General features: G+C 42.6%; 2 protein-coding genes across 2 annotated transcripts; one reads left to right on the top strand and one right to left on the bottom strand.

Annotated features, from left to right (window-relative positions):
* Positions 1 to 68: 68 nt before the first annotated feature.
* Positions 69 to 7,405, bottom strand: dnajc27 (DnaJ (Hsp40) homolog, subfamily C, member 27). The gene is made up of 7 exons (XM_015957915.3): positions 6,218 to 7,405; positions 5,461 to 5,543; positions 5,321 to 5,390; positions 5,057 to 5,221; positions 4,729 to 4,851; positions 4,418 to 4,578; positions 69 to 4,240 (listed from the first exon to the last, which is right to left on the bottom strand). The coding sequence occupies exons 1-7, from the start codon at positions 6,302 to 6,304 to the stop codon at positions 4,108 to 4,110; spliced, it is 822 nt and encodes a 273-aa protein (XP_015813401.1). The 5' UTR covers positions 6,305 to 7,405; the 3' UTR covers positions 69 to 4,107.
* Positions 7,406 to 7,533: 128 nt separating this feature from the next.
* f2 (coagulation factor II (thrombin)) lies at positions 7,534 to 20,016 on the top strand. Its single transcript, XM_015957909.3, has 15 exons — positions 7,534 to 7,680; positions 7,930 to 8,010; positions 8,392 to 8,471; positions 8,582 to 8,606; positions 8,945 to 9,010; positions 9,079 to 9,187; positions 11,846 to 11,982; positions 12,120 to 12,416; positions 12,513 to 12,626; positions 15,862 to 15,988; positions 16,347 to 16,514; positions 16,598 to 16,771; positions 17,172 to 17,350; positions 17,596 to 17,666; positions 19,794 to 20,016. Exons 1-15 carry the CDS (start codon positions 7,611 to 7,613, stop codon positions 19,944 to 19,946), a joined length of 1,851 nt encoding a protein of 616 aa, XP_015813395.3. The 5' UTR covers positions 7,534 to 7,610; the 3' UTR covers positions 19,947 to 20,016.
* The last annotated feature ends 9 nt before the right edge of the window (positions 20,017 to 20,025 follow it).

Here is a 20,025-nt window from a genome sequence, read left to right as displayed (position 1 = left end):
TTCTCTTTATTTGATGGAAAACTGATTTTATTTTATGTTTTTATGGCAAATAAAACAGAAATGATAAATTAAGAGTTCAGTTTGTTTTTATTTAGACACAAACTATGTAAAAATATAAAACTATAAGAACACACAATGATGCAGAAATGTCCAACAGGTTCTGTTCTCGTGACATAAGCTTGTAAACAGACACAAAACACCCTGTCCTTACCGATGAAGATGTTCCATCATCATCACCATGTAAACTTTCACTGTGAGTTTAATAACACTTAAAATTGTGATGACTCAAAAAATGCTGTGGATTTTTCTTATTTAAAATAAAAAATAATGCATAAAGTGCAAATACTTGAATTTAAAACCAGAGGAGGAATTCTGATGAGCCGAAAGAAATTAGTAACTTCGCTCTGTGAGATTAAATGTTTGTTTCAGCTGAGAAATAAATTATTAGACAAACTTGGCTTCATGTCAGACAGTCAACAAATAATCTCAATTATCTCAAGGGATTTCACATCCGGTCTCAACAGGTTTCACGCGGCAGGAACTAAAGCTGACAGTGACATGAACTCAGAATAAAAACTATGCAGTGAAAATGCAAAAGTCACAATAGCAAAATGTGCAAATATGATAAAGTTTGAGGCATAATCTGAAGAAAACATGATTTTTTTTTTTTTTTTTGCCTGAAAACTTTGAGAGTTGTTTAGTTGTAACACTTTGGCAGTCCCATGGGACAAGTTCGAGTTTTGAAGAATGAATTTGTTGTTATCCACCTCATTCCTGGTCCGGCTCATGGAGAAACGATGACGTGAGCAACATCTGGTGAGATAACAGAAGTAGCGCGTAGTGGTTTATACATTAAACAACGTTTAAAGAGGATTTTAAAAAGTATTTACCCCCCAAAAAATGTACTTGTGCAACTCGGGAAGATGTTGCACTGTTGGTGGTAAATGACCCACACTTGTATAGCGCCTTACAGAGTCAGAGGACTCCAAAGCGCCTTACACTACCATGTATAGGAAATTCCATTAAATTAAATTTGTGGTTACAAGAACGATGTTTAGAACATGCACCTTGGAGTAAGGGTGGCTACGAGTGGCGGTTCCACAGAGATGAGGAACCCAGAGGGATGTGGCTTCAAAATCTTAACTTGGAAACAACCACAAACTTTATTTGTGTTCCTTTCATTTCGTTGTGAAAAACCCAGAGCGGAACAGCCTCATCCTACTTTGTTGTTGCACATGACAAACCTCTGAAGAAGGGACACCGAGGAGTTAATACAGCAGTCTCACAACAAGTGTGATTTCATGTGTACTAGAGGCCGGCCAGTAAATTCCATTTTTTTCCTATCAACCATCGGCTGAAATTAATTTTAAAAGCTGATAAAAATAAATAAATAAATCATGCACCTGTGTGGCCAAGTTTTATATTTTAAGTTCAGTAAATACTAAGAGATTTATTGACTATATTGCACACAATTGTCTTTCACAATATATATATATATATATATATATATATATATATATATATATATACATACATACATATATAGTACATATATATAAAGTATATAAATAGTATATATATATTTATATATATGTACATACATATATACATATATATATATATACATATACACATATACATATATACATATATATATATATATATATATATATAAAGTATTTAAATAGTATATATGTATATATATACGTATGTATATATACATGCATATATATATACATACATGCATATATGTATATATACATACATGCATATATGTATATATATATACTATATATATATATATGTATGTATATACATATATACATAGTATATATATACGTATATACATATATATATATATATACTATATATATATATATATATGTATATACATATATACACACATTTTATAAGATGACTTCAGTGGTTTCAGGACGATGAATAAACTAATCATTAACTTTTCTGTTTTGTTTGATACTGACCAGTTCAGTTATGTTCAGTTAAACTACGTTTTCAATTGAGTAGATATCTGCGGCTTATATTGAGGTGCGCTCTATAGTCCGGAAATTACGGTATATATATACCCTCTTACCTGGCCAACCTGCTGCATCTCTACACACCCACTCGTGCCCTTCGTTCAGCTGATCAGCTGCTGCTGATTGTTCCGAAGGCTCGCTATAAATCTCAGGGTGAGCGTGCCTTCTCACACGCTGCCCCCAAACTCTGGAACTCTCTGCCCCTCCATGTGCCTCAGGTACCTTCCCTTTGTAGGTTTAAGTCTGCCCTCAAAACACACTACTTTAGCCTGGCTTTTCCCACGTGACTGTTTTCATACGTCAGTGTGACTCTTCTCTATTAGCGGCAGCTTGTGACATTCCTCAGAACTTTATAGCTCACTAACGTTGCTCAGTTGGTTTTTACATGTTTCTCTTTTATTTCTTATCTTAGTGCTTTTACTTGTTTTATGGTTAGTTAATTTTTAATGTAATTTTATGCTTTGCTTTTATGTGTGTTATATGTTTTTAGCTTTATATTTTACTCCTATACCGTCTTTGTTGTTGTGTGTGAGTCTTTTGCTCTCCTGTACAGCGCTTTGGTTAGCTGCCATGCTATAATCAGTTTTAGATATCAGCCATCGGCAACTAAATTCTTTAAAAATCTGTATCGGCCTAAAAGACCATATCGGTCGGCCTCTAATGTGTACAATTTTCTGAACAGTTATAATGTCGTGTGTGTTTAGACTGCCATCATTAACCTGCCGATTTAAGACTGACTCTGCTGTACGTCTGCTTTTAATTAAATACGATTGTCTTTCAACAAAACATGGCCAGCCTTGTTACTACGTAGGTACTGATGAGCTTCGGAGCTTTTAAGATTGTTTATTGCCTCGCTGTCGAATGTTGAGTTAGGAAACTAGCTAAAAATGCTACTGTACATTAGCTTTTGGCCAAATTTTAAGATCAAACCCCCCCCCCTCTCTGGTGCAGGGGTGTAACGGTGTCACGTTTGAGCTGTGACAGCTGGTGTTACGTCTCTAAAAGCTCATAAATGGAGGATTAGCGCAAAGGGACCATTTTGTCTCAATGTAACGCGAATAAGAAGTTGCTCGAATTTTTCAAGCACAGGCCCACAGGGACAGGAATAAGGTGGATAAAACGGGCTGCATAAAACATAACAACTAGAGGATTATTGAGAGTGAAAGGAAATATTAATAATAATAACAGTAAATACGTTTACCAGAACAAAATATTCTGAAATATACAAAAACTACATATTTGAATTGTTGTCAGTGTATTTTTCACTCACAATATTTCAAGAGAAACGATTGAGTGCAGCACAATTATATAATTATTATTATTATTATTATTAGCACATGCTTTATTCTTCAGACTAAATAGTTGATATTTTGATGGATTTCAGGCAGGAAGTTGGTTTGGGTGACACTCAGCTGCTGATTGGTTCCTGCTGTGATGTCAGACAGGAAGTAATATTCACGCCCCTCAGCCTGGGTACTTTCCTCTGATTGGTCAGCAGATTTTAATATTCAACATGCATTTCGATGACATTACATTTTGTTTTGGGAGTTCTATTTACGCCAGCCGATTTAGAGTCTTTCAACACTTAAACGAGTGGCTCTTTCACAATAAGTCTGAAAACACGGACGGGTTTGTGAGATCAGCGTGAGACCTGGAGAGCGACGAGAGCAACAGGAATCAAGAAACTTGTAAGATTTATTCTCACTACTTATTTAATATTATTTATTACATATTCTCCTCAAATCCACACAATCGAGACCGGATTTTACCGCAGTCGGTGAGCGTTTTGTAAATGAGGCTTTCATTTTTCATTTTAATCTGTCCTCCTGACGTCTGACATGTTACGATTTTAATCTGAGAATTATTTTTTGCCAAATGAAAGAATTTGAACAGTAACAACTTTCGCTCTTCATCGTGTTGCCCTCCTCGTCCTCCATCAGAGAACACAACTGATGTTGGCAAACAGCCACATGACACACAAGATGTAAACGCTGAATAAATAAATAAATAAATAAATAAACTAACGGGTCGGTTTGGCACCGAGGTTCTGCAGTCCAAATCATCTTCTCTGTTATTTAATGTTCTTCAGCAATGACGTGCGAGCGTTCACCACCGCCTTGAAGGCGTCCTCGCTGCCTGGGGCCACACATTTATCTGGGTGAAGCAGGACCGCCAGCTTCCTGTATGCCTTGTTCACCTCCTCCCTGGAAACAAATGGGTAGGAACCAATGTTGGAGGAGAGCTATTTCACCTTCAGAACCTCGTGGACCAGACGGATGTTCTACATCGGAATAACGCTGATCCTGAGTCAGATCTCTTTCCCTTCTGGGATCAAGAAAGATCCCCCCGGATGACGACCTTGATGAGGGTCATTTACTCACCGAGTGGCACCGGGCTTCACCCCCAACATGTCCCATGAGTCTTTGCTGTTACGAATGCGTCGAATGGTGTCCGCCTGCTCCTTTGTGAAGCCCACGCTGACCTCTGACACCGGCCGCTTCCCACCGTTCTCACACATGTCGGTGATGGAGGAGAAGAACGCCTGAATAGGAGACGAATGTTAGAGACTCCAGGAGGTGTGTGTGTGTGTGTGTGTGTGTGTGTGTGTGTGTGTGTGTGTGTGTGTGTGTGTGTGTGTGTGTGTGTGTGTGTGTGTGTGTGTGTGTGTGTGTGTGTGTGTGTGAGCAAGCACCTGGAACATCTCATTGATGCCTTCACCACTTTGTGCTGATGTCTCAAAGTAATGGAAGCCTCTGGACTCCGCCCACAGACGGCCCTCTCCCTCGTCGACGACCCTCCTCTTTGTCAGGTCCACCTGCTCAGACCAAAGACAGAACTTTGGCTTTTATTCAGACTTTTTTACTTTGCAATTACATTTTACTTTTCTTGATTTGGTTCACTGTGTGAAGTGCCTTGAGACGACTCCTGTCATGATTTGGCGCTATATAAATAAACTGAACTGAATTAATTATAACGCAGATTACAGTTTGGTGTTTTCGAGCCTTGTGAGTATACCCGACCTTGTTAGCGCAGACGACAAAGACGATGCTGTCCATGTTGGCCTGAGAGCCCATTTCCTGTTTCATCTCAGCCAGCCAGCTGTCCAGAGCGTCGAAGCTCTCCCTTAGACCTACATCGTACACCAGCAGAACCCCTTGACTGTCCTTGTAGAACTCATTACGCACCTGAAATAAAAATCAGGCTGCTGAAGCGGCGCCACTAGCTGACAGGAAGCCCACATGACACCAACTAGACCCAAAGCATCCTGGGAACAAACACCTCACCTCGTAGAAGAACGGATGTCCGGCCATGTCGAAGATGTTGACTTTGATTTCCCGGTCTCGGACCTGCACTCTGACATAAAACATAATCGTTGTTATGGTAACCCTGACATTTGAGCGCCGTGATCAGAGAGCGGACTCACTTGGTGACGCCGTAGTCAATGCCGATTGTTGCCAGATACTTAGGAACAAATCTCTTCTCACAGTAGCGTTTGATGATGCAGCTCTGAAGAAATAAACATTATTTCTTGTATTTCAACCATCAGAGGCTGTTTGGATACAACAGAATGTTAGCCAGAAGAGGCTGCTGGACATGATGTTTGTTCCAGAGGATTTGGTCTAAATGCTGGAAGCTGTAGATGTTTTATTAAGTCTTTAATACCTGCTTAGTTACCACACATAAGCTAAAGAAAACCAAAATACAAAATTCTCTAGTTTGTTTTTGTACCAAAAAAGTTTGGTGTCTGAGATGGATCAATGCCCTCCAGTTTATAATAGTCTCTCACTTTTTATAACAAATTACATGAATAAACTTAAATATTTGTGATGAATGTAACGAACCTAACCATGCCGAATTGTAGAATCACTGTTATCGTTTCATTTTGCATTTGAACTTTGATGTGCTTTGAGTTAAATAATAAAAGTAATAAAATTATTGATTTTTAAACGGTGTTTGGCATCAGCAGAAAACAAATCCAGGATTCAAAAGCAACCTGACGTTCTAATGAGAAACACAAGTCTAATATAAACACATACACGAATTAATATGATGGTTTCGAATTATTACAAGGTGAAAATACAAAGTACAACAACACATTTTTCAGCAGCCCAAAGTGCCACAACTCAAATGCACCAAACTTGATTTGAAATTAGGGCTAAAATAAACAGAACAACTCGTACCTTCCCCACTTCAGCATTTCCGAGGCTGATGACTTTAACCCGCAGAGACTTCTTGTTGTCACGTCTTTTCGGTGCATTTGTTTCCATTTAGACTGATTAACGCAGGGTTTTTTGCAGCAGAGCGGGCAGCTGCGACAGCAGGTGCTGTTGTTAGCGGGGCTAACAAGACTAACGTTCCGTTAGCTATCTGGCTAATAACGAGCACCACCCTGAAACCGAACGATCATCTGGTTAATTAACCACAGCACATTATTTAACATTGATACTGATCTTGTTGTTGGGGCTAAGCTGTTGTCGAAGCGCATATCAGACCCGAAGAGCTAGCTAGCATCATAGCATTCTCTTTCTTCTTCTCTTCTGTAACTCCTGTAGAATGACGCAGCGTTCCAGTAGTGCTGCCCTCCTCCGGACAACAAAACCCACTACATTTACGTTGAATGAAATCCATCAGATTTCTAGAAATTCTGGTTTTTATTATTTTCTCCGCGGTTTAGTCTTTAACTCAGTCAGTATAAATTTCAAAATGTCTTCTATTTATTTACCAATACTAACCAACTATGCTGGAGGATATTTGCAGCCCAATCCAAACATACTATGCCTATAAGAAGAATATTATATTATATAAGAATACGATGTATTTTACTCATTATAATGCTCAGCTGTATGCTAATTGTCCTAATATTTATAACATTTTTATGAGTTTACACCACAAAAGAGAATCCAGTTTCCCCTGGGTAGCTGCTGGGAATGTGACACTTTCTACTCCTCCCTCACTGATTCTCTTTTCAGATTTTTATTTTAACAAACTCAGATACACCAAAAACTAACAGCAGTGAAATAACATAGCCATTAGGTTCACTCAGCAGATGTAAGGTTTCTAGTTGAGTTAGTATTAAATTTGTGATTTTGACTCTTCTGTCTGAATGCTGCACTTTCACCTTCGTATCTGCCCGTAAATATTTGATTGGAGTCACACGGAGAACAGATCAATAACCAGCTGCAGAACTTGTTATTCAATCCTTCTTCTGTTCTGACACGATGTGGTTTACCTGCTCAGGATGAGAACGTGACCTCTGACCTGAGCTGCTGCTCCAGTTTTGACTGAAGATGAGATTCTGACTATCCCAGGTCAAAGACACAGACTGAAACTTTTTGCACACTTAAGGAATTTATCCCCAAAGATCACAGGTACAAAATCCTAGAATCTGATTCTAGACCGGTTCTGGACCAGGTTTCCCGGTTTCCTGTGAACAGAACCGGAACCCCGCTGACACATGGGACTGACCTACTGAGTCACACTTTGACCCTTTGGTAAATACTCCCCCACCCCTTCAGGGATCAGACGGCGACTCCGAGCGACAGAGTGAACACTACTGAATCACGGTTCTGGATCATGGTGGAACCATCCAAACGGGCTGCTGTTCTGCTGCTGTTGGTGCTGCACGGCTACGCTGCTCACGATGGTACCGACCTGTTATTCTGTCACCGCAGGAGAACTGGATCTGGTTCTGGGTTTTATGAGTTCTGTTTGTCAGGTCTGGAGCAGATGATCCAGTTTAACCCGTCTGAATCAGAGCTGTTAACATCAGTGGTGAAGAGGAACGAGAGGGCAGAACCTAAAATGATTTAATCCCTAATCTGACCTGAATTATGACACTAACAGAAACTGAACGTCCTGCCAGCAGCTTTGATCTTTTCTTTATTCTTCCCAGTTTTTCTCAACAGCCAGCAAGCGTTGCAGGTGCTGGTCCGAAGCAGACGAGCCAATCATTTGTTTGAGGAGATGAAACCAGGTACCTGTTTGACCTCTGACCTCTACATCATTAACCATCTGTTTACGATTCAATTATATTTTAAACAATCTGTAACAGTTTTACCCCGTGAATCGAAGCCATATCTGTCAGAGCCATCCCTCTTAAACAGGATTAGTACATTCCTCAGGCACCTGCTGGATTAAACACCATGTGTGGCTTCTGCCTTCTAGTGGACAATTTAAGTTCTCCAGATGTAAAGCGATGAATTTAATCTTTCTTGTTTTTAAAAGTAAAACCAATAAATCATTCAACAAAAAAATGTAGATTATTTCACATGTCACTGAAACAAAACTTGATTTAATACCAGATTACTGCTCAGTTTGTTTCCACGGTAACCACATATTCATGTGTTCACCTCAGGAAACCTGGAGAGGGAGTGTGTTGAAGAAATCTGCGACAACGAAGAAGCCAGAGAGGTGTTCGAGCAGGGCGATAAAACGGTGAGCCTTCCAACAGACTTGACATCAAATTAACTTTAATCTGAGATTAAATCAGATTAATCTCAGATTAAAATCTGAGATTAACTCAGAATCAAACTGTTCTTTTTCAGGCGGATTTCTGGACAACATACCTGGGTAAGCTCTGCTGGTACACTGCTTTTATTCATGGACACCTGCAGATATTTTTATTCAGTTTTATGGAAACAGATTTGTAGTCCTGGTTTCATCTTCTGATCAAAGAGATAAAACCAAACCTTCTCAAATTGTCCTCAAGTTGAAAATAATAAATCAACAAAAGTTTTTATTTCTGTGTCAGATAAATGATGCAGCTTTCCATGTAAATACTTTAGAGTTTTGGTTAGCTTTGGTTACTAGACTCAGATCAGAGAAGGTGAGTTTATTCAGCTGCTCAGCAAACAAGAACAAAGTCCAGAAGACTTCGGCACACAAACATGTCACGGCTCTTTCCACAGACTGTAAAGGAACCCAGACCAAACGAACACAAAACAGCATCCCCCTGATCAGAAAGTGCATCACAGGTAAACGTTAACCAGTCAAAGCGTTACCTGGTCATGTGATGCTAATGCTAACAGCCTGGTGTCTGCAGGCTACTGCATCTCCGGAAACGGCTTCAACTACAAAGGACAAGTCAACATCACACAATCGGGAAAGCTGTGTCAACACTGGAAACACAACTTCCCCCATCCTATCAGCAGGTAACCAGGGTCAGAGTAAACCAACCAAATTAAACCAGACTAACCAGTATAACCAATCGGAATGTAAGAAAATATCAATATGGCCAGGGGTGCACATCATATTTTTGGGTTGGTACTCAGGGGAGAACCTATGGCTGCTGCTTGGTCCTCACATTTTTAATGCACTTAATTCTTAACTCAACTCACAATAGGAACAAAACAGAGTAACGCGTTAACGATGCAACATATTTTTATTTTGTCTGAAAACAATAAGTACAACAGGTATATATTGCCAGCTTAACTTAAACCTTCTAATTTTCAAATAACATGACTGAATTGTCTGAATGTAAAACACAATGTGTAAACAGCTGCTTTTGTGATAACAAAAATCGAATAAAATAAATTTTAAAGCACTTAACAAAATTACTATTTCAGAGCACTAAAGTTTTTTAAATGGCATAAATGCCGTTTTTATTTCTACAGACTCTCATCATCCTCATCATGGTCCGGACTGCGTTCAGCTTCATTTCTGACTTCTCGAACAACTTTCTGATGTTCTCTGCTGTTAGCATGTTTATCAAACGCTGGATGATTGAAGTTTTGAGTGCCTATGTAAAAGGCGCTGTTTTTGTCTGCCAGGGTGGGATTTTCACAGCATAATCTGCATCACATCTCTGCGCGTTCATCGTTTTTTTGAAGCCAGCTGACCTCCTGCAGCCACTTCTCCGCGAATATTCTTGTCTTTTGCGGTTCTGACGCAGTCTGACGTTTTTTTTTTTTTTTGGAGGCGGAGGAACATCAAAATAATTACTTAATGGAGCTTGCTACTTGGACATCTTTAAAATGCTCCAGAAATGGCTTCCTTCCTCCAGAAAGTCTTATGGGCCATTCCCATCTGTACCGGGTCGGCCCGGGCCGGGTAGCGTAGGTTGTTTACATATCTGGGTGGCCTGGTATTTTTCCGGGCCAACCAAGGCTCATTCTCAGCCCTCTTCTTGAGAGGGTCTGCTTCAGGCCGACCAGGGCCAACACGCCCACTGCTGACAGCAAATTCACACCTTCCATTAGAGCAAGCCTCTGATTGGTGGGTAGAATCAGCCCACATGGGCTTAAGGCAAGGATGTGTGGAATCAACCGGGCCAGGCTGGGGCCGACTGGGGCTACCCGGCCCGGGCCGACCCGGTACAAATGGGAATGGCCCTTTAGGTGCGCAAATGCGTGCTGCAGCTTTTTTTCAGGTGCACATTGTTTATTTTGACAGCATGCGCACCTGCGGACCACTTAGGGTCTCGACCGGGCTCGACACACGGGAGGCGACAAACGACCGCGATCAGCGAAACTAGTCGCTGTCGCTTTTATTACCTGACACACGGGAGGCGACCCGCGGCAGCGGCCTGCGGCGAAGCCGTCTACGCGTTCTGTTCCATGGCGAAATGGAAACTTTTGTTGTTTTGTTTGGCTGTGTCAGGTTGAAGGGGATTAATGTTATTTAAGCGGTTCAGAGTTAAAAAAGCGGTAGATATGATGTTTCACAAGGTGCTGCTAGAGTTATGTGAAATCTTACTTCTGATTTTACTATATAAAACATAATAATTATCAACTTTGTTAGCAGAGTCATCAATCGTGCTGACGGAGGAAATAATACAGCCACATCACTGCTTAGCATCTCAATCAGGGAACACCTGGTTTATTCTGTCACGTCGTCTTTTATGCGTCACTGACAGCGATCTCATTGGTTGAATTAAACCACATGACATTAGTTAACAAAAGATAATCCATAAGTATTTACCATATAAACATACAAAGATGAAGATACAGAGATAAAACAAGTGAGAACACAAACATAATAATTTAAATCAATATTAAACCATGATCTTTTGTAGTTATCAGTTCTTAACAAACTTCTCATTCATGTTTGCTCGGAGGTGTATGGAGCATCCTGTCCGCTCATTGGTCAGTGAATGAAACCTCCGTTGATTGGTCCTCGTCCGAGCGACAGCGATGAAAAGTTGAAAATATTTCAACTTTCTGGGATCGCGTCGTCGGGTCGCCTGTGCACGACACGTGCACGAACGCAAAATTTCACACACACATTTTCGCGTTTCGCCTAGCAGGAGGGAGACCCGCGATTATGGCTTTGTCGCGCGTGTCTCATTGAAAATGAATGGAGGAGAGGCGATGTCGCCTCCGGTGTGTCGAGCCCATCATGTGCACACCTGGATATGGCAATATATCGTGATATTTATTCCAGCAATGTTATATCAATACTCAAAAGTTGTGTACCAAAAATAGGTCAATATAGCATGATATTTTTCCTGTGATACTACATTGATATTCAAGAGAGTTATATCTAACTTTTGGAAGAGTTTACATCATTACGTTTAAAACTTGTATTTTCTTTTCTTTTGGTGCAATTCAAATGCCGACCGCTAGTTGGCAGCAGGGTGCACTGGGTTTTGTTTCCACCACTGAAATGTAAATCCCTCCATTAGGGCTCAGCTACCTAAACATGTTACATATCAGTTTGGATTGTTTATTGAATATTCCTACAAAAAAATTTAGTTACAAAAACATTAACGTCTGACTGAATGTTTCGCAATATATTGTGATCCATTGTATCGTCTCCCCTGTATCACATCCTAACCAACCAACTAAACCTGATGGCCTCTCTGTGTACAGGTATTTTAACACCTCAGCAGCAGACAGCAACCTACAGGAGAACTTCTGCAGGAACCCTGACAAACATCCAGGGGGACCGTGGTGCTTCACCACAGACCCAACGGTCCAGAGGGAGACCTGCAGGGTACCAAAATGTGGTGAGTCAATTAGAACTGGTTTCGAACCAGAACCACACATCGTCACATGTGTTTGTGGTGCTATGGAGGGTGGAAACTGTGACCGGACCTTCAGCTCCCTACGCCATTAACACGGCTTCTACCTGTTCCTCTACCAGGTGAGGACTTCGTCCCAACAACCTTGGCTCCAGAACGTACCAGAGCCGCAACAACGTGTTTAACCAGTTATGGTGTTGACTACACCGGGGACAAGAGTGAGACCATGAATGGCCACACCTGCCTGTCCTGGTCGTCTCCGGAGGTCGTGGCCCTCAGCAAAGACAAGGAGTTCATCCCTGAGGTGACTCTGCCAGGAAGCAAGTGTCGAAACCCGGACAACGACCCTGAGGGCCCCTGGTGCTTCGTGGATGTTTCTGGAAACATCACCGTTGATTACTGTGACCTGGAGCTTTGTGGTACCATACAAGCCCACCGTCTATGAACGCGTCAGTACCTGTCTCACTCACCTACTGTCTACCTGTCTAACCTGAACGTCTGCCTGTGTGTCTCAGAGGATCCTCTGACTGGTGACGAGGAGACCAACAGTCAGGGCACGGAGCGGTCTGTTCAGGTTCAGAACAAGAAGCTGTTCTTCAGCCCTCGCTCCTTTGGACAAGGAGAGAGCGGTGAGTTCTCTGAGGGGTCAGTGAAGCTGCCAGAGGTCAAAGGTCATTTCAACTGGATCCTATTCTGGTTGACCTGTTTGATCCTAACTAATGACTAACTAATTCAGTGAAAGGAGAAACTCTCCTGTTTTATAATGGAGTAGACTAGCAGAGTAACTGGTTTGAGCGGTTAACTAAACATTTGGACCAGTGACTGGTTGGTTAACTAGTTCACCTACCAAGATCTGTACCTTAAATAATTCATATTTTGAGTCAGTTGAGTTTTTTTTAGTAGTTAAAGTTTAATGGTTTTAGTTAACAGAGCTAGTTAACCAGCTGAGTAAGTTCTCTGCTGAGAGTAGTTGTAGGTTTTTGATCTGCAAGGTTCAAGGTTGTCTTTATTAATCCCCAAGGGGGAAATTGAATTGCCTTGGACAAGTAAAAAAAACAACATGCACATACACACAACAAAGCATTCACCGGACACTGCTATAAGCCACAACCATGATAAAATATCAAATATGCAATCCTACAAAATGCTGGTTGTAAAAACGCACTGCAGCAGGAATACAAGAGTTCCTAAAACGTTCCGTGGAACAACGGGGCATTAACAATCGCCCACTAACAGAGCTCCCGAGATCCTTAAAAATCTGGTGAAGGGGTGATCCTCCAGAGACATAACTGTCTGAAGTTTACTCTTCATCCTTTTGTCGATGATCATGTCAAATGAGTCCAAGCGTTGCCCAACCTCTGAGCCAGACTTCTTGATCATTTTGTTGATCCTGTTTTTGTCCTCAGCGGTGAGGCTCCTGCCCCAACACAACACAGCATAAAACAACACACTGGCCATAATCCCCTGATAAAACACATTCAAGAGCCTCCTACTTATATCAAAGGATCTTAGCTTCCTAAGAAAAACAATCTGGACCGGGCCTTTTTAACAACAGCATGACTGTTCCTTTTCCAGTTTAAAGAGCAAGTCACCCCCTACCAGATTCGTACTCAACTCCCACTTCCTGTTTGAAAAATGCAACAAATACTGTTGCCTAGCAGACCGAGAGGGTGGAGCCGCTAACAAATACACACACTCACGACATTGTGACATCATAAAGTACCATCTAACATCATAGTGTACCTCTTAGCCAATAGCGACGGCAGATTTAAATTCAAATGCAGTGCAGAGTTTTTACCTGACGACGGTGCAACACTGACAGTTTTAGGCAGAATATTTAAATTTTAACTAAGATGCACTAAAGTGCCGAATTATTGACTACACGTGTCTGCAGCACGATCAGACACTCATTTATATAGTTTATCAGCAAAAAAATGTTGGAGTGACTTGCTCTTAAACTTATCGTCGAGGTACACCCCCTAGATATTTATGTCACCACAGTTTCAACAGGTTGGCCTTTGATGACCACTGGAGAGAATGTCTGTTTTTTCTTTCTAAAATCAATAACTAGCACTTGTGTTTTGCCAACATTGGGTTGTAGAAAATTTGCATCACACCGTCTAACAAAGGAGTTAACTTCCTCCCTGTAAGCCAGGTCGTCTCCCCGGGAGATCAGGCCCAGCAGGGCAGTATCATCAGAGAAATTCTGTAAGTGACAAGACGGTAAACTGTGCCTATAGACAGCTGTATACAGTGTAAATAAAAAAGGAGATAAAACTGTCCCCTGTGGTGCACCAGAGTTCGTAAAAATCAAGTCCGAGCACTTACCCCCAAACCTCACAAACTGAGGCCTGTTTAAGAGATAGTCTAAAATCCAGGCAGTGGTGGAATTGTGCAGCTTAAAATCCAATAACTTCTTTCCTAAAATATGGGGCTGAATGGTATTAAAAGCACCGGAAAAATCAAAGAACATAAGTCGCACTGAACTGCTGGCTTTTTCAAGGTGTTTATAAATAATGTCCAGCAGATACAGAAGGGCATCATCCACACTCACACCCTTCCTATATGCAAATTGCAAGGGGTCTTGGAAGGAAACAGCTTGTTCTCTTAGGCATTTAAGGACAACTCTATCAAAACATTTCATTAGGTGTGATGTCAGCGCAATAGGCCTAAGATTGGACAACGTAAATGGCCTGTATTTGATATAGCGCCTTCTAGAGTCCTGGAACCCCCCAAGGCGCTTTACAACACAATCAGTCATTCACCCATTCACACACACATTCACACACTGGTGGGGATGAGCTACAATGTAGCCACAGCTGCCCTGGGGCGCACTGACAGAGGCGAGGCTGCCGAGCACTGGCGCCACCGGTCCCTCCGACCACCACCAGCAAGCAATGTGGGTTAAGTGTCTTGCCCAAGGACACAACGACAGCGACAGACTGAGCGGGTCTCGAACCTGCGACCTTCCGGTTGCGAGGCGAGCACTTAACTCCTGTGCCACTGACGCCTGTTTTCTTAGGGATCGACACAAGACAAGAAGTTTTCCACATTAAAGGTATTTTAGCAGCAGACAAGGACAACATGAAAATGTAGTGAAAGTCCGCTGCAAGCTGCTCTGCACAAACTTTAAGGGTGCGTGGATGGACACCATCAGGGCCTGCTGCCTTGTTAGGCTTTAGCTGACTAAACTGCTGCTGGACATCTTCAACACTAAAGCTAATCTCTGAGCATGCCTTCTCAACCTGATCCGTGGCAAGTGCCGATTTAAGTTTGTTGTGTAAAATGTGTAAAATCACGATCATCAAATCTGGCAAAAAACTGGTTCACCTCATCCACATCCATCCCGGTGCTGTGTAAACCTGTCTTACCCCCACAGCCAGTCATGGTTTTCATCCTGTCCCAAAGACACTTAGAATCAGAACCATCAATAGAGGTTTCCATCTTACCTTCATATTGCTGCTTACTCCGTCGGATCGGTGTCTTAAGCTCCTTTTGTGCCACCTTAATTTGCGAGCATGGTTTAGCTGTGGATAATCTGGTACAATAATTCTTTGTAACCTTGGCTGTCAAATAAAGAGCTAGGTTGGTTAACTGGTCATCAGATGGTTTACTGATGTGTCAGCTGTAGGTTTAATGACCGTTTACTGAGGAAAGTGTCTATTAGTTTAATAAGTAGTTAAGAGATGGACGCATCGGCTGTTGACCAGCTGATTACTAAACAGTGAGCTGGTTATTAGTTTAAAAGCTGTTTGTCAAAAATAACTAAATTATTTAATATTTTTCTCACTAATAGAAGTACAACAATCTGACCTTTGAACTAACTTGACAACTACTAACCAGAACCTGCTGGTTGTGTTGTAGTGTGTGGGGTGCGCCCCCTTTTTGAACAGGTAAGCAGAGTGGATAACGGAGAGAAGGAGATGCTGGAGTCCTACAGAGAACAGCGGATCGTTGGGGGGGACAGTGCCGAGGTGGCCTCAGCACCATGGTAACCACATTTATTACCTCCTGTTACAATAGTAACCACATGTATCACCATCTGTCACCATGGTAACCTCTTTTTATTAGCTGTTTCTATGGTAACTACACTTATTACCAGCTGTTGCTATGGTAACTATATTTTCACCAGCTGTTACCATAGTTACCACATGTATCACCATCCGTTACCATGGAAACTAAATTTTTTACCAGCCATTACCATAGTAATCACTTTTATTATCAGCTGGGAGAATGGTGACCGCATTTACAAGTCATTACTGTGGTGACCTTGTCTTAACCAGCTGTTACCATGGCAACATTTATAGTCAGCTGTTGTTGGTCCCTGATGGGTTTGTGGTGGTTTACAGGCAGGTGATGCTGTATAAACGAAGCCCCCAGGAGCTTCTGTGTGGGGCGAGTCTGCTCAGTGATCAGTGGATCCTGACTGCCGCTCACTGCATCCTTTACCCCCCCTGGAACAAGAACTTCACCATAAATGACATTCTGGTCCGTTTGGGGAAACATAACCGAGCCAAGTGAGATGTTCTGCTGGGATAAATTCTGGTCCAGTCGCACATGGAACTCTTTCAGACATGAAAATGTTCTCCTGCTTTTGCAGGTTTGAGCGTGGGATCGAGAAGATTGTTGCCATCGACGAAATTATCATTCATCCTAAATACAACTGGAAGGAGAACCTGAACCGGGATGTGGCGCTGCTGCACATGAAGCGACCCGTCACCTTCTCAAACGAGATCCACCCCGTCTGCCTGCCCAGCAAGCAGGTGGCCCGGACGTAAGGCCAGCCGTTCTGTCTTCTCAGTGCTGAGACAGGGTTTTAGGTCTGATCTGGTCCATGTGAAGGACCAGATCAGCTTATGGGACAACCAGGTTGGGTTCTACTAGTGAAGTCTAGCTGTCCTCCTGACCAGAGTCCAGAGACAACAGTTAAATCCATTATTGTGTTCGTGCTCCTTGTTTTAGCTTTAGGTCAGAGGTGGGTCCAGCTGGGTGGTGGTCTCCTCCCCTTTGGGGGTTTAGTTTAATAACTCAGGTAAAAACAGACTATCCTCTAACCAGTGCCTGGTCTGGTCCAACCCTTCACACTGGGTGGATTTTTTTGACTCCAGCCGAGGGATTGCTTCTGGTTCTGTCTACGGTTTGGTGAGTCCTCTCTCTGGTTCTCTTCCCAACAGCCTGATGACAAATGGCTTTAAGGGTCGAGTGACGGGCTGGGGGAACCTGCAGGAGACCTGGAACCCTGCAGCCAGGAACCTACCCACAGTCCTCCAACAAATCCACCTTCCAATCGTGGACCAGGAAATCTGCCGGCAGTCCACGTCGGTCAGGATCACAGACAACATGTTTTGTGCAGGTAATGACCAGTTCTGGGTTGGTTTAGAACTTACAGGCAGACCAGCGGTTCTGGTTCTTCTGGAGGGTTTTAGGATCAGTAACAAAACTAGGCCCCAAACCATCATCCCTCCACCGCCGTGCCAACAGCTGGGATCAGTTTTCTTCATGGTGTTTATAATTGGAAAACATTTATGATGATCTGAATATTTTGCTACATGTCAGATGAACTCTAGACTCACCTGAGGGTGTTTGTCGTTTTTGTAGGTTATAAACCAGAAGAGAGTCAGCGCGGTGACGCGTGTGAAGGCGACAGCGGAGGACCGTTTGTGATGAAAGTAGGAAACTTTATTTAAAAGCATCTGAACAGTTCTTACCCGTGTTTATGACTGAGATGTTCCTGCAACTAAACACATCTATTAAAGTCTCCTTATTGGTCAGATGTGGAGGTTTAATTAGTGAATAACAGAATAACCCACAACTTTCTTTCATTTGTTGTTTTACATCAGAATCTATCAGATGTAGCCCCTGCATTCTGTTAAGCAGCCAGCAGGGGGAGCAGCGTTACGGTGTTAGGCTGTTAAAGGATTTTATTACCTCTAAAATAAACATTTGTTTCACAATAACGTTTATACAGTAGGGCAAAAAAGTATGTAGTCAGCCACCAACTGCGCAAGTTCTCCCACTCAAAAAGATGACAGAGGTCTGTAATTTCCATCATAAGTCCAGCTCAGCTATGAGAGACAAAATGAAAAAAAAAATCCAGAAAACTACATTGTCTGATTTAAAAGGACATCAGAAACAAGCTGTAGACCTGCACACGGCTGGGAAGACTGAACCTGCAACATGTAAGCATCTTGGTGTGAAGAAATCAGCTGTGGGAGTCATTATTAGAAAGTGGAAGCCATACAAGACCATTGATGATCTCCCTCCATCAGGGGCTCCATGCAAGATCTCACCCCGTGGGGTCAAAATGATCAGAAGAACGGTGTCCACAAATTCCAGAACTACATGAGGGGACCTGGTGAATGACCTGCTGTGAGCAGGAACCAAAGTTCCAAAGGCTACCATCATCACTAACCCACTCACCATCAGGGACTCAAACCCTGCAGTGCCAGACATGTCCCCCTGCTTAAGTCAGTACATGTGCATGCCGTACTGAGCATTTGAATGATCCAGTAGAGGACTGGGAGAATGACTTGGTGGGCGACGGTGGCACAGGAGTTAAGTGCTCACCCCGTAATCGGAAGGTTGCAGGTTCGAGCCCTGCTCAGTCTGTCGCTGTCGTTGTCCTTGGGCAAGACACTTAACCCACGTTGCCTGCTGGTGGTAGTCAGAGGGACCGGTGGCGCCCGTGCTCGGCAGCCTCGCCTCTGTCAGTGCGCCCCAGGACAGCTGTGGCAACATCATAGCTCATCCCCACCAGTGTGTGAATGGGTGAATGACTGATTGTGTTGTAAAGCGCCTTGGGGGGTTCCAGGACTCTAGAAGGCACTATATCAAATACAGGCCATTGCATATGGTCAGATGAAACCAAAATAGAACTTTTTGGTTTAAACTCTACTCGTCGTCTTTGGAGTTTCATCCAAAGAATACCATCCCTACTGTAAAGCATGGGGGTGGCAACATCATGCTTTGGGGCTGTTTTTCTACAAAGGGGCCAGGACGACTGATCTGTGTAAAGGAAAGAACGATTGGGGACATGTATCGTCAGATATGGATTGAAAACCTTCCATCAGCAAGAGCACTGAAGATGAAACGTGGCTTAGTATTTCAGCCTGACAATGATCCCAAACACATCGCCAGGGTAACGAAGGAGTGGCTTCATAAGTAGCATTTCACGGTCCTGGAGTGGCCTAGCCAGTCTCCAGATCTCAACCCCATAGAAAGTCTTTGGAGAGAGTTGAAAGTCTGTGTTGCCTAACGACAGCCCTAAAACATCACTGATCTAGAGGAGATCTGCATGGAGGGACGGGCCAAAATACCCGCAACAGTGTGTGAAAACCCTGTGAAGAAAACGTTTGACCTTTGTCATTGCCAACCAGCGGTATAACAAGGTATTGAGATGGACTTTCGTTATTGACAAAATCCCCCTTTTCCACCATAATTTGCAAATAAACAATGAAAAAATATGACAATGTGATTTTCTCTCGTTTTGTCTCTCATAGGTGAGATACCTGTGATGAAAATTACAGCCTCTAATCTTTTGTGGGAGAACTTAGACAAATGGAGGCTTATTAAATACTTTTCCGCCCCTCTGGACATCATGTCACAGAGCAGATGGCTGTTTCTATAGAAACCACCAGCTGGGTTTTGTAGGTTGAAGCATCACAGAAACAGATTTCCAACAGCAGCCAGATCCAGTCAGGAGACTTCCTGTAGATGTAACAGTAATAAATCCGTGCATGATGTTCTCTGATGTTCCACCTGACCCTGACCTGTGTGTGTGTGTGTGTTCTGTGCAGTACCCGGCAGAGAACCGCTGGTACCAGATCGGTATCGTGTCCTGGGGCGAAGGCTGCGACCGCGACGGGAAATACGGCTTCTACACTCACCTGTTCAGGATGAACAGGTGGATCAAGAAGGTGATTGACAGGACCGGAGACGACGACGAATAAACGCAAAGTCATAAAGATATCTGTTCGTCAGAAAATAATGCTAATAAAGTTTCATCTGTGTGGAAAAAAAGAGACCAGA

This window comes from Nothobranchius furzeri, chromosome 3 (assembly GCF_043380555.1).
Source record: "Nothobranchius furzeri strain GRZ-AD chromosome 3, NfurGRZ-RIMD1, whole genome shotgun sequence".
NCBI classification, from domain to species: Eukaryota; Metazoa; Chordata; class Actinopteri; order Cyprinodontiformes; family Nothobranchiidae; genus Nothobranchius; species Nothobranchius furzeri.
The sequence above is the reverse complement of the archived record's forward strand: the minus strand, read 5'-3'. Positions and strand labels throughout refer to the sequence as shown.

Coding starts and splice junctions, on each gene's coding strand:
- dnajc27 (XM_015957915.3), bottom strand. CDS start 6,304: ATGGAAACAAATGCACCGAAAAGACGTGACAACAAGAAGTCTCTGCGG. Junction 5,222..5,320: donor GACATCCGTTCTTCTACGAG/GTGAGGTGTTTG, acceptor TTTTTATTTCAG/GTGCGTAATGAGTTCTACAA. Junction 4,852..5,056: donor TTGTCGTCTGCGCTAACAAG/GTCGGGTATACT, acceptor TGGTCTGAGCAG/GTGGACCTGACAAAGAGGAG.
- f2 (XM_015957909.3), top strand. CDS start 7,611: ATGGTGGAACCATCCAAACGGGCTGCTGTTCTGCTGCTGTTGGTGCTG. Junction 8,011..8,391: donor GTTTGAGGAGATGAAACCAG/GTACCTGTTTGA, acceptor TGTTCACCTCAG/GAAACCTGGAGAGGGAGTGT. Junction 16,772..17,171: donor AGCAAGCAGGTGGCCCGGAC/GTAAGGCCAGCC, acceptor TCTTCCCAACAG/CCTGATGACAAATGGCTTTA.